The 13,207-nt window shown below is 50.4% G+C and overlaps 1 protein-coding gene across 3 annotated transcripts in view; it reads left to right on the top strand.

Moving 5' to 3' along the window:
• The window catches only part of LAMA5 (laminin subunit alpha 5), an 87,594-nt gene that overhangs the window by 30,720 nt on the left and 43,667 nt on the right, over window positions 1–13,207 (top strand). For all 3 annotated transcript variants that reach the window (XM_030963008.1, XM_030963007.1, XM_030963006.1), the window contains exons 3-6: window positions 5,518–5,635; window positions 8,930–9,048; window positions 9,823–9,993; window positions 10,411–10,508. In XM_030963008.1, coding sequence (XP_030818868.1) covers window positions 5,518–5,635; window positions 8,930–9,048; window positions 9,823–9,993; window positions 10,411–10,508 — 506 coding nt within the window. The remainder of the gene's footprint in view (window positions 1–5,517; window positions 5,636–8,929; window positions 9,049–9,822; window positions 9,994–10,410; window positions 10,509–13,207) is intronic.

The raw sequence follows: 13,207 nt of genomic DNA, 5'->3' as shown, positions 1-13,207 counted from the left end.
GCACCTCTGTCCTTCCCCGTGGTGAAAGGGATGGGTGGTTGTTTCTAAAGCCTGGCTGTCAAAATATTGAGATACAAGCATAAGGAACCTTCTCATTCAGAACCTTGTAATCCTCCATCAATGACTTGGAAAAACATAATTTTTAGGAGTGAGGATTTGAGGCACAGACATACAAGAACAAGCCAGGAGCTGCTGTGAGGAAAAGAGCAAAATGGGGGCAAAGCATATTTCAGTGCACACCCCTCTTTCAAACACAGACTTTTGTGCTTTTATGTGTGGGGTTTGTTTGCTCTCAGGCACTTGAGTATTTTATAGAAAAATGACTGGATAAAGAGCCGTGCCCACTTGGAGGGGAAGCACCTTTGTTTGCTGCCTGGAAGGGTTGAAGCAGTTCTTGTGCGATTGAAAATAAAAAGTAGGCACACACTAAACGTGAGAGATTTTATTAAAGGATTTTGATGGATGGGCTGGGGAGAAATAAATCTGGTGTAGGACTGCAGAAGCTCAGCAGGGGGACAGTCAAGTTGTTAATGAGTAAATTCACTGCTTCCATGAGAATAAATGATTACAGGCAAAGGATGCAGAAGGGGCAGGTCACTGACCTAGAGAAATTCAAAGTGAGACAGGAGCTCTCTGCCTTTCCAGGGCTTTTCCACCTCCTGCATGTTTGTGGGGATAAAAGGTGCACAGAAAGGCACTTGTTAGCTGTAGCTGCTGCCAGTGATGTGGTGCCAGCGCTGCCGAGCGTTTCCAAGGCTGATCCATGGCTGTGGACAGAGGTGACCTGTGCTCCCTGACAGCTGCTTTTCCTGCCACTGTGGATTGATAACCCCACCCAGGCTCTGACATCTCCACGTTTTCCAGGTGGGCTTGTGGCTGCAGGGATGGACCAGGCAGTGCCTGGAGGGATGGATGGGCTTGGGAGGGAGTAAAATAATTTGATTTTTGAAAGAGGGGAAAATTAAATTAACACTTCCCCACGCTTTCCACAGCAGTTCTTTTTATGCTTTCCCTGCTTGCAGGTTTTGCATGTGCCCCATAACAGTGGGAGTTGGTACTGCCCATGCCCTGGCATGGCTCAGCAGGTCCTTCCCACCCTCCCAGGAAATCCCAGCAGGGATGAGCAGTGCTGGTGATGCTCTGCACACACACACCCCACAGGGGGCTGGAGAGTGGTCAGGAGAGATGAGCTGCTTTGTTTTTACGTGGTGCTGCTTTCATAAGTCAACGCCAAAGGTAATAAATCTATCCTGTGGAAAATTAGCAAGTGGTTTGCTGTGTAAACTCTTCCTGCAGGGGCTGGGAGCAGAGCTGGGTCTACCTCCCAGCCAGCACAGCCTCAGACCTTCTAATCCCACAACCAAAACCAGCCCCTCTTGCTGCTGGTGGAAATGTGGTTGTCATTGTTACAGCAATATGAATATTTATTTTGGTTATTGAATGTTTCTGTGTGGCTTTGAGGTGCCTTGGAATATCAGTGAGACTTCCCCAGAGCTGCCTCACCAAAGCAACACAGGATGCAAACCTGGTCCAGCCAGTTTTCTTCTTCCCACATGGACCTCCCAGAGCTGGAAAAGTGAAATCAGTGTCTTGAGGGAAGGAATAGAGAAGAAATGTGAGAGTTTGCCATCATGTGCTGCTTACACAGAAGGGTGGATGAACAAATGGACCCAGCAGGTGCTGCTCCAAAAGCAGCTGAGTTTCTCCTGATTCTCTGGAATCTGTTTTTACTCCTTAAGTCACTGTCACACTGGGCGGTAATCAGGATTATATTTTAATGGTATTTATTATATTTTAATGGTATTTTGGTGCTGGATAAAGCTACCATCTAAAGGCACACATGGATGGACTGTGGGACACAGAGGAAATGCCCTCATCTCCATCCTTCCAGGCACTGGGGCAGCTCCAAGTGATTGTTACTAAGGAAACTTCCTTCCAAACCACTAACAGCAACATCAACTCCATGTGGAGATGTTACTATTTGCAAAGAAATCTGGTTGCTAATTAAAGCAGTGTCAGAATTTCCTGGCTGGAAGGTCGTTTTATGGAATTCCAGAGGCTGGTCAAAGGTTGAGCTGTACCTGGCATGCTTTCAGAGGTAGGGAAAATAAAGGATCTGCGTGCCTGGAGACAAGTGTGAGCATCAAGGCTGGTGTTTCACCTCTTTTCTCCATGAAGAAGGGAAGAAAATGTCTGAAGTGGCTGAGAGCATAGAGGTTTTTTATTCATCTGACTGATAATAGGAGCTAAATAAAGGCTTTGGAAAAAAAAAAAACCTCAACCATTTCTCTTGCAATATTGGTTGGGCAGAACTGTACTGGAACTAAACATGGAATGAAAAGTCTGGCTTTTCTGCCAGCTCTATTTTTAGAGCCACTGCTCCATCTCTGCATCTGAGTTTTCTCAGCAGATGCACTGGAAACAGGCAATTTGCTGTTATTTTTTCCGGCCAGGCTGTGGTGATCTACAAGATAAGGATGTTGGATGGAGGGGCAGGGGACTCACCAGACTGCACAAAAATCCCCCAGAATACCAGGACACGGGTCTTGCTCCAGGTTTGGGGTCGCTGTGGTCACAGACTCCCGAATATTTTCTGTGCTCCATTAGGAATGACCCTTCCGTGCTGGAAGGGGAGCGGTTCTGCAGTGCTGGTTGGTTTATTTGTGTCCCAAGACTGTGGCCACAACTGGACTAAAATTCAGCAGCAGTAACAGCAGTGCTGGAGGTGGATTTGGGTATGGAGAGAGGAACTGTGTTTAGCTTTGAGAGCAGATATCTTCCCTGTCTTTCAGCTGAGGTATTGCAGACGTATCCAGCAAGAACCCGGAGGTTCTTGTGCTTTGCTGTGAAAAGCAGGAATGGGAGATAAAAGCTGTGCTAGCCCTGGGCTTGGACAGCTGATCCTGTGCCAGTGGGGCTGCGATTGGACTTTCAGAGAGCTCCCAGCAAGCAGGGACATTGTTTTATCAGCAGTATGTATGTCCCATGTCTCAAAATGCTCTGAAACCATCTCTACCTCCTTCTTTCAGCCAGAGAGGGGTCCAGAGCCTGTGGCTGCCCAACCCTGCCCTGTCCCATTTACACCTGAGCTTGCAGCCAGCAGCCCTGGGGTTTGTTCTGGCTGTTGTTTTCACTTGGTGAATCACTGAGCCCCAGGCTGGGTTTTGTGTCAGATTTCACTGTTTGGGCAGAAGCTGCCCCAATTTGCCTGCCTGGTAATCCGTGCTCTCCAGAGGGAGGGGACTTCTGAGAGCCAGGAGCTGTGAGGAGTTGGGCTCCAGCACACTGAATTAGGAACACTCTGTTCCAGCATAGAGCTGATGAACAAAGAGCAGGACCCCCTAGAAATTCCCTGGGATTTACTGGCAGTCAATTCATTATTGGCTTTGCAAAAAGAAGGGCAGAAGAGAGGGATGCACCTCACATTTCTGAATTTGTGTTTGTGGTTGCTGTTCATTCAGAGCAGAGAAGCCCCTGTGCCTGAGGCCAGAACATGCACAGGTACTTTTGAGCCACAGGGAATTCTGTGCAGCTGCAGGCAGTGCTAGATTCCAGCAGGAGCATTCATTTATTCCCTGTGGAATAAAGCTGGAGGGGGGTTTAGAGCAGAGGGAAGGTGTCACTTCACAGGCTGGTTGGTGTTCAGCCCTGTTCCCGTGCCAAGGGGCAGATGTTGGGCTGTGAGAACTGGTCCTGCAGAGAAAGCAGCTGCCCGGGCTGAAGCCTCTTGGGCTTCCCTATCAAATACCAGCTCTAGGCAGAAAAAGCTGCTCCTCAAAAAAAGCCTGGCCTTGTTTGCCTCGACAGCACGTATGTTGCAGAGGGGAACTAGGGCAGCACTGAGGTCTGCTTTCCCTCAGTTTTTGAAAAGGATGCCTGTTTCCCCCTTGGCTGGGCTTGAAAGCCTTTTGGCAGCAGAGAACCGAGTTGGGTGACTGCTTTGGTTTCTTTGTTCTGGATGGCACCAGTCCTTAGCAGTGCAAACCCTGAGAGGGGTGACAATCCCACCCTCCTGCCCATTCCCAGCTGGAGAGCAGCCTCTGACCCCCTGTGCTTGATCCTCATGTGGATTTCCCAGCTGGATCTGGCTCTCTCCTCCCTGAGCATCCCTCTCAAGCCCCCTCAGCCTGCACCCAGGTGTGTTTCCAGGTGCCACCAGCCTGCAGTGGGAACCACACCAATCCCCCTGCTAAGTGGGGGAGAGGCTGCCCCAGAGCCTGAGGAGCATTTGGGAGTCTCCTGAGGAGATTTTTGCCTGAATGTCCTGCTGAGGGGGGGGCTGGTGCCAGTCCTCAGGGCTGCCCACATCCCCTTGCTCCATATCTGCACACCAGCACTCAGACCCCTCGTCTGACTGACCCCAGCAAGGTCTGCGCTTTATAGATGTAAATTTAAATTCCTCTTTCTGGTTTCTTCTGCCCTTTGCTTGCCCAATCAGTGGATTGTCAGGGCTGTTTTGGAGGTATGTTATTATTAATGAGTGTCCTCTGGCTTGGTGATGTGTGTGGCCAGGGCAGGGCTGGGGTGCTGGCTGCTGTTCTGGCTCCTGCATGGCTGAGATGGGCACAGAGCCGTCCTCCTCCTCCCTTTGCAGAAATGTGCCTCTGGACACTTGTCAGTCTTCAGGGGGGTGTATGCTCATACAACCCCAGCTCTGCATGAGGAGGGACTCCTGCGCTATAAATCTCTGCCTTTCAAGCACTAAACTCCCTCTTGGGTTGTTTTTGACATTAGGAATTTCCTCTGATAAGAGAACTTTATTTGCCTTTAAATATCACTTTGTGACAGGATGATGGAGTGGGGATTCTTGGAGCGAGCCTGTGCCAGCCGGGGAAGGGAAATTCTGCTGGGGCTTTTGTTTCTCTCTAGCACTGACATTGGAGCTCTTTAAAGACTAGGTTTGTTTTATCCTTGGCAGGAGTGTGTGTGCACATGTCAGTGTCCAGACAAATGGGAGCAGCCCCGTGTTGGAGCTGGGCTGGAGCCAAGTGGGTCTCCTGCTCTCCCCTCCCTGTGGCACCTGGGGGAGAGGAGCTGTGCTGGGCTTTTTCTGGAACAGGCTTACAAAAAAAGGTTGTGTTGGTGAAGCAGGGCTGGCGTGTGGAATGCCTTAAAAAAACAAAAAGAAGGAATTTGTGGTAGTGTCTGCAAGGTACATTTGGGTGTTCCCTGGCTGGCAGGGCAGTGTGTCACCTGTTACCCCAAGAACAGCCCAAAAGCCAAGTCCCCAGGGCAGCATTGTAGCTGGCTTGTAGTGCAGCCTGCCCAGGCACAACCTGTAGCCACAAAGTCTGAGCTGTGTTTGCATTCAGGGGGAGCTGAGCTCCCTAATCTGGCTCTCTGCAGCAGCCGTGTTGTATCACCATCCCTTTAGATACGGAGGATTTCTCTCCACAGGCTGCCTGTGAGCAGCAGGAGCTGCAAAGTGCCAGCTCATTTATTCCACTTGGATCCCAAGGAGTTCTCTTGCTTTTCAGGATGCCTCAAGCAGCCAGCTAACTGTGTTCTTTCTTTCAGCTCTTCCACGTAGCATATGTCCTGATCAAGTTTGCCAACTCCCCTCGTCCTGACCTCTGGGTGCTGGAGCGATCGACTGATTTTGGCCTCACCTATGAGCCCTGGCAGTATTTTGCCTGTGAGTATGACAGGGGGCTGCAGCTCAGTGCCAGGGAGTGGGGCTATGCTGAAGATAACTCTGTGCAGGTGCAGGGTTGGGTTTGGAGCTGTGTCATTGCTGTGATGCAGCACATGTCGTTTGTTTGATCTGCTAAGTAAGGCTGCAAGAGTTGAAGATTGAATGCTCCTCAGGAAAAGAGAGCTATTTTACCCTCTGGTATTTTTAATAAATGCATTTAAAAATAAATGTGTTTTTTAAAATACTGTCATGACATGTAGGGGGTGCCAAAGTTGGCACCAGTGTCTGCAGTTGGGTGTTGTTGCTCTAGGTCTGAAGGTGAGATTTCTTATCTCCTCCCTGCCCTCCTCTTTGTGTCTCTTCCCTGTACCATCCCAGGCTGTATTTCAGCTCCTCCAGAAGCCAAGCAGCAGCTCACTTCCAAGTGGCTGCTATCACAGAAAAGTCTGGATGCAGCAAACATTCCCTTGTGCTTATCAGTACCGGAGATTGGATCCAGCCTGTGCAGGGCAGGGATCTGCTGTCCTGCTGCTGTGCAAGGTGGGATCAGAGACAGCTGGCTGGAAGAGAGATCCAGCCTGTGCATTTGGCTTCCCGGTTCTCTGATTAAAACCTTAAGAAACAGCTGGTTCTACAAAACTCTTCTCCCAGAGGGTCTGTGGGGTAGCCGGATACAAGGAACTTGTTAACCACCAGCTCCTCCCAGAAGCAGCAGCGGTAATTGGGAGAAGATGTGAGTTAAGATCTACAGCCAGAGCTTAAAACCTGGCAAGAAAGGACTTGGGAGCACTCAGAGGCCTTGCCCTGGGCTGTCCCTAAAGGCTCATATTTCTGGCTTACCTGTCAGGCTGTGCTTTGGATTTCTGGCCTCTCCTTGTGCAAGAAGGAGCTCCAGATGTGTTTCCCTGTGTTGCATTAGTGTGGTAGCTGCTCTCTGGGGCGGATGTTTTTCTCTCTGCTGTGTGCTAGTGGGGAATTACTGCTGTCAAATTCCTGCCTTGCTTTTTTCTGTCATCTCTGAGAATTTCTCTGCCAGCTCTGAAGCCTCTCTTGGGGCTCATTACAGTCGTGTTCCTGCATGGTCTGGAGCTGCACAGGGACCTCTTGCCCCACTGCTGTGTTCCTGTGTGTAGTGGCAGTGCTGCAACACCTGGAGTCCCCTTCCCTCCCAAAACATCAGGCCCTGTCACCCCTCCCCTGGAGAAGGGAGATGCAGTGACACAGCCCAGTGGAAAATTCCCATGGAAATAAAGAGGTGACTGCTCCAAAACCTGCCAGATTTGCAAGCACAAGAAGTCCTCTGCAGAGGTTTATTTTTTTCTGTAGGTGGTCTAATAAAAACACTGCCAGGTCAGTACCAGGGTTAAAAGCAGCTGGCAGAAATGCAGGGTTTCTTCAGAGCAGGCAGTGAGCCTTGCCAGGGGTGGCACTGGCACTGCCCACCCAGTGTCCCTCCAGCTGCCCATCACAGGAGGTGCCAGGCTGCTTTTGGGCACCTCTCCTCTTTCTCCTCTGTGGGAGGACTGCTGGGTGAGGCTCTGTCTTTGTCTGTTTCCTTAAAGCACTGCTAGAGTTGGAGGCCAATGGGTTGCTCTGTTTTAGCCCAGATGCTGGCTCACGTAGTTGTGCAGATTTTGCAATAACTGGAGGAGTTCTTTGGTTTTCCTGAGTAGCTGCTTGGGCTGAGCATCCTGTCTGCATGCAGCCGTGGCAGTGCTCTGGAAATCAATCATCTCGAGCCACTGGTGACAGGTTCCTTGCCTGGGGCTTTAAAAATAAATTGCCTTTAAAAAAGCACCCGGTGAAGCAAACCTTGGCGGCCAGGGACCTGATGTTAAATATTTCCACATCTTCCTGTGGATGCAACTGAGCTCTTGCTGTTGCCAAAACAATGTTTCTCAGAGCAAGGCCACTTTCTGGAGGCAAGGTGAGGATGGGTGCAAGGCAGAGGTGAAGGCAGGGAGGCAGAAATTCTCTGCTCCACCTCTGCTGTTCCTTCTGCCTGGCTCAGCCTACCCATGCAGCACATGGAGTGGGGGACCTGCCTTCTGCAGGCACACCGAGACAGATTTTGGAGGATTATTCCCATGAATTGTGTTAACATTTCCCCTTCAGTTTCCTGTGTGAGCTGAGCAGCTCTGGCAGGAACAGGAGATTGTGTTGGCTGCCTTTTCTTCCTTTTTCTCCCCATGGAAGCACCCTCAGGAGCACTGCAGTGACATTCACGTCAGCAGGCTCTGCTGTGAGCTCCTGGCACAGGTGAAAAGGCAGTGGGAGGGAGCAGCAGCCTCTGTCCAGGCTCTTCCTGAGGGAACAGTCCCTGAGAGTAGCAGGTTTCTGCATGGGTAGATGTAGGTGCTCACCACCCTGCACATGAGCTGCCCCAGCAGTGCTTTGGTTGGCTCTGCCAGCACAGGGATGTCACACATCTGGGGACAGAGGTGCTGGACTTGCAGGAGCAGTCATGCTGGGAAGCCAGGCCATTCCTGTAGCTGCAAGGAGAGCCTTGGCATTCAGTGTCCCCAGAGCAGGTCACCAAGCCAGCAGAGTGGCTGCCTGGCTTTATGCAGCCTTGCATTGCCACTCAGTGGCAGCAGCCCTGGTTTGCTGTCCCCAAGGAGTGCTTCTGGGTGGCCTTGGCATGTCTGCTTTGTGGCAGTGGTTTAAGAGCAGAGTTCAGAGTGAGATGTGAGGAGGGAACCTGCAGTATTTGGGAGAGGCAGAGCAATGGCTTGCAGGATGTCTTCTTGTCCACCCTGCCTGGGGGGAGATGTCCCAGCAGTGACTGTGCTTGCTTCTGTTGTGGGTTCTGTGCTGCCTTCAGGGCTGACCCAGGAGGTTTAGGAGCCGCATGAAATGATGGTGCAGCCCCTACACCCTGGCAGCAAAAAGCCCTTCTGCAGCTCAGTGGAAGCAGTGTAGCAAATCCACTGCCAGCAAGGCAGCAGATTGAGACCAGAGTAAGATCTCAGGCAGGTTAAACTGTGAGCTTAATGCCAAAATTGAGGGGTGGGTTTCTCTGCAGGTGGTGGCAGTAGGTGCAGTGGCTATTCTGACCTTCCTCATGTACTGCAGGGAGGTGATTTGGGGAGTTTCCTACTTGATAGAGCGACACCTTCCCTTAGTGGAGGACATGGAGCCATGACAGAGTTAATGACACAGAGCAATCTCTGTGTGGTAAATGCTTAACAGAGATTGTACACCCATCTCTCCTGTGCTCTGTGTGGGAAAATCCACAGAGAGGGCTGGGAATTGTTCCTTTTCTCTTATGCTCTCGTCTCTGTTGATGAACAGCCTCCAAGAGGGACTGCATTGAGAAGTTTGGCCAGCACACTGTGGACCGTATCACCAGGGATGACCACGCCATCTGCACCACGGAGTACTCCAGGATTGTGCCTTTGGAAAATGGGGAGGTGAGCCTGGAAATGTGCCTGTTTCCATCCCTGGAGTGTCCAGGGCCACTCAGGGGCTGTTGGTACTCCTGTTCATGGGCTCCCTCTCAATTTTCAGATACCACTTTTAAGTATTCAGTTCAACCAACTGCGATTGACAGAGAGCTGATCCAGTCATCTGGGGAGAGATTGATTGTGGGAATGTGCTCCTTGTTGATGGAGTGACAAAACTATCTTGTGACAGAACTGTCTAAGCCCAGAAGTTTCTTTCCTCAATTAGCAAAAAAGACGCCTTATAGGACTTTTGGGACTTCACCTCAAACTTAAGGGTAGCTGATTGGACAGAAGTCAAAAAGTCTCACCTGAGCAATTGACTAGAAAAAGAAGAGAACAAAGAAACTAATCACTTTTGTGAGGTGTTTTACTAGGAGCAAGAACCTCTTGCACCTGGTTTGGTTTTTCTCTGTAAAGAGTTTTGTTATTTTGCATTTTATTGAAACCTTTTTGTTTCCAACACTGCCACAAAAGCCATCCTGCTGATTTTATGCCTTCTAAGGTAGCTGAGCTATCTTAGGTGCGAAATATATCTCCAGGAGCTTATGAGACCTGGCTTGAGGAGACCCCTATTTCAGTTGATCTCCTCCCACCCCACAGGGTCACACAGATTTGTTCTCACACATTCACAGAATGGTGTGGGGTGGAACCACCCAGTTCCAGCTCACTGCCATGAGCAGATACAGCTTCCTCTAGAGCAGTGGAAGTCCAACCTGGCCTTTTCCCTCCTGCCATGCATAGATTGTTGTCTCTCTGGTGAACGGGCGCCCAGGAGCCATGAACTTCTCCTACTCCCCTCTGCTGAGGAATTTCACCAAAGCCACCAACATCCGCCTGCGCTTCCTGCAGACCAACACTCTGCTGGGCCACCTGATGGGCAAGGCTCTGAGGGACCCCACGGTCACCAGGAGGGTAAGGCAGGCCTTGATACTCGTGCTGGGGAGGTGGAGCTGTTGGAGGGCTGTGCCAGCCACCTCTGGGAGGGGACACCCCGTGGGGATTTTCTCTCGCTCTTGCACCCCCTAAAGCTGAAGGCATCTGCAGCAGGTGCTGCTGTGGCTGGAGCTGGAGAAGACACCAACAATGTGGAACTGGGAGGCACCTCTTGGTGTCACATGTGGCTTTCTGGCTGTGCTGGGAGCCCCCACTCACAGCTGATGGGCTCTGTTGGAGGTGGTGGATCTTACCACAGCCTGCAATGTCACTGTAAGGGAAATGTCCCACCCAACGCATCGTTTTACTGGGGAAAGTCCTGCTGAATCTTGAGTAGAATGGTTATGAATCTGGTTTGTAGAAATAGTAATGGCCAACTTTTCTTGTGCTTTGCAGTACTACTACAGCATCAAGGATATCAGCATTGGAGGGCGCTGCGTGTGCCACGGCCACGCCGACGTCTGCGATGCCAAGGACCCCAACGACCCTTACAGGTACAAATCACAGAAGCATTTGAAAAGGAGAGCATTTGAACTGCTGTTCTAGGAATGAAAGATGATACCAGTGTTAGTTGTGTCCTGTCCTGAGCTTGTGATGGTGCCATCACTGCTGCCTGTGGCTCTGCCTTGAGAAAGCAGCAGAAACTGCTCCAGACAAAGTAGCAAAAACCACACTTTTTGTCAGACTGTTTTTCAGTCAGATCAGCTCCCTGGTTGAATTTCCCTGAGCACAACTTTGCCATCCCACTGGAGCAGAATGTGAGGAGACTGATGTAGAGCAGGGAGGTTTCCCATTGAAGTCTGGGATAATTTCTGAACTTGAGCAGTCTTGTGCTTCCCATATGGCTTCTTAAGCACTGGGGCAGTGCTCTCATAAATAGATGGTCTCCCATGAAACCAGAGACTGCTTCCCATTTCTGCTCATAAGAACCATAGATTGGTTATGTACATATCTGAACAATTCTTTGCAAAAGAACAAGAGTGTGTAAAGAAGTTACATTTTGGCTAATGGAACTTTCCATCTGCCTTGGCAACTTGGAATGCCAAAGAGCTGCTTCAGACCATGGAAGTGTTGCTTTTAGCCATCTGTTTGCAGCTTGAATGTTGCCTTTATGAAAGGGGTGGGTAGATTCAGCATGAGGGGAGCTTGTATTTCTTTCTCATCAGGATCATGTAGAACTTCTGGATCGTCTAAAATAAAATTCCAGTGAGTCCCAGCCAAGGTTAAAGCTGTTAAGTATTAAAACAAAGATGTATTGGTAAGCAAGCCTGCCTGGGTGTGCCAAACTCTCTGACAAAAGTTCATAAATATTTGAATGTACAGTTCTTGTTTTTTAGACAATGGTGTTGCTGGATGCAAAGTGCACCTGTGTGCTGGGGAAAAGGCTTCATGGGGGCAAGAGATTCTTTAACATGGAAGTGCCAGGACCTTTCTTGGGTGTATCAATGACTTGGGGCTCTCCAAGAAGGGAGGCAAGGTTGAAGGAGGAGAGATATGTTGGATATCCTTGTTCAGTGCCACTTCTGCTTGCAACCATCTCTGTCTCCTGAAATTCCTCTCCTCCACTCTCATTTGGATGCATTTGGCATCGTCACTCTTGGCCCCAGCCTGTTGTCTGATGTTGCAGCACATGTTGGTAAGCAGCTGTTGCACTTCACCCAGAGCAGATCACGCTGGCCTGAGGGAGGAAACATTTCCTACTTGTGTACTTTGTACAGTCAGAACACAGCAGCTGTAAGTCCTTTGGGATACAGCAGGGAAAAGTGCTGGATAAATAGATCTTCTCATGGCATTGCTGTACCCTTTAGCAAGGCCAGGAGCACAGGCCAGTCAGCAGAAATCTGATACTTCCAGTTGAGAAAATGAGTAATTGATGAAATGCTGCCATTTCCAGGCTGTGGGAGCAGCTGTGTCCAGCCCTCCCATGGGGGTGGGCACTGCTGGTTGGGATCCCAGCCCTCCTGCCCTGACACAGCACAGAGCCAGCTTGGGGATGTCTGTAATGCCACATCAGCTGGGGCTCAGACACACTGACCCCTTGAGACACAGGCCCAGCTACCAGGAACTTGTCCTGTCTTCAGCAATCTGTGTGGTGTGCCCCCTGCACGTGTCCTGCCTCTTCAGAGTCTGATGTGTGACAGCAGCTGGGCAAGGAAATGCAGATAAAGGGATGTGGATTGGCCTGGCCCTATTAAAAACCCCACAATCTCAGCCTGGGGGAAGTCTCTGCTGTTCATTCTAACTTCTCTCTTCTGCACATCCCCATGTTTCTTGTGCCTGTTGCTCAGAAAGGCAGGATGAGCACTTTGATAGAGGTGAGGTGAGCTAGAAATCTTGGCAAAGACTTCAGGACATGATGAAGCATGTCCATGAGCTGACTTCCTGGCCATCAGTGATAACATTCGTGCAACTTTGGAAAGTCTGTGTGCAGTGCAAGCTACAGAGGCTGCACATCCAGCTGTGTTGAGCTGGTAGCACATCTGGGCCCAGTGTGAGTGTTTGCAGGAACCTGTGGGCAGGTACAGCCTCCTCAAGGCTCTCTGCACTTCTCACAGCTTTCTCTCTTTGCCCTGAGTTGGAATGGGCTGAGTTAAGCAGAGGGCAGGAATGTTCTCCTGCCTAAATGTGAACACCAGGAGGATGAGGCACAACCCTCTCTCCTGGCAAGCCCTTGGAGCAGTGAGATCAGAATCATCAGGAACCTGCCTTGGAGAACCCAGACAGGAGTTGTGTGCTAGCAGACTGAGTGAGCTCAGGAGAGCCCTACAGGGGTTCTGCATCTGCCTGATAAGAGCAGCTGTTCCTGTGGCTTCACTGCCCTGTCATAGAGCCACAAGCAGGAGAGGAGACACACACAGAGTCCAGCTGCTCCTTCCGTGCCTGATGCTGAAGGTGACCACCAAGGCAGGAACAGCCTGGCTGGTCAGAAGCACATCCACAGATGAAAGATGCTTTCCCACTGCTGCATCCTGAACTCCAGCTTCCCCTTCCCCATTTGGAAGGCAAAGTGTGTGCCAGATTTGTGCCATCCATCAGTCTCTTTTTGCAGGTGGCTCTTTCTCAGTACAGTCAGAAACAGAGGAAGGGGCTTTTTTTTTCCCCTTGATTTGTGCTCAGATGTCCCAGCCAAATCCTGATGCTGTGGTGTTTGTGCTGCTCTCAGTTCTGCCACAGCTGCTCACTGGAAACTGTT

This window comes from Camarhynchus parvulus, chromosome 20 (genome assembly GCF_901933205.1).
Source record: "Camarhynchus parvulus chromosome 20, STF_HiC, whole genome shotgun sequence".
NCBI lineage: Eukaryota > Metazoa > Chordata > Aves > Passeriformes > Thraupidae > Camarhynchus > Camarhynchus parvulus.
The sequence above is the reverse complement of the archived record's forward strand: the minus strand, read 5'-3'. Positions and strand labels throughout refer to the sequence as shown.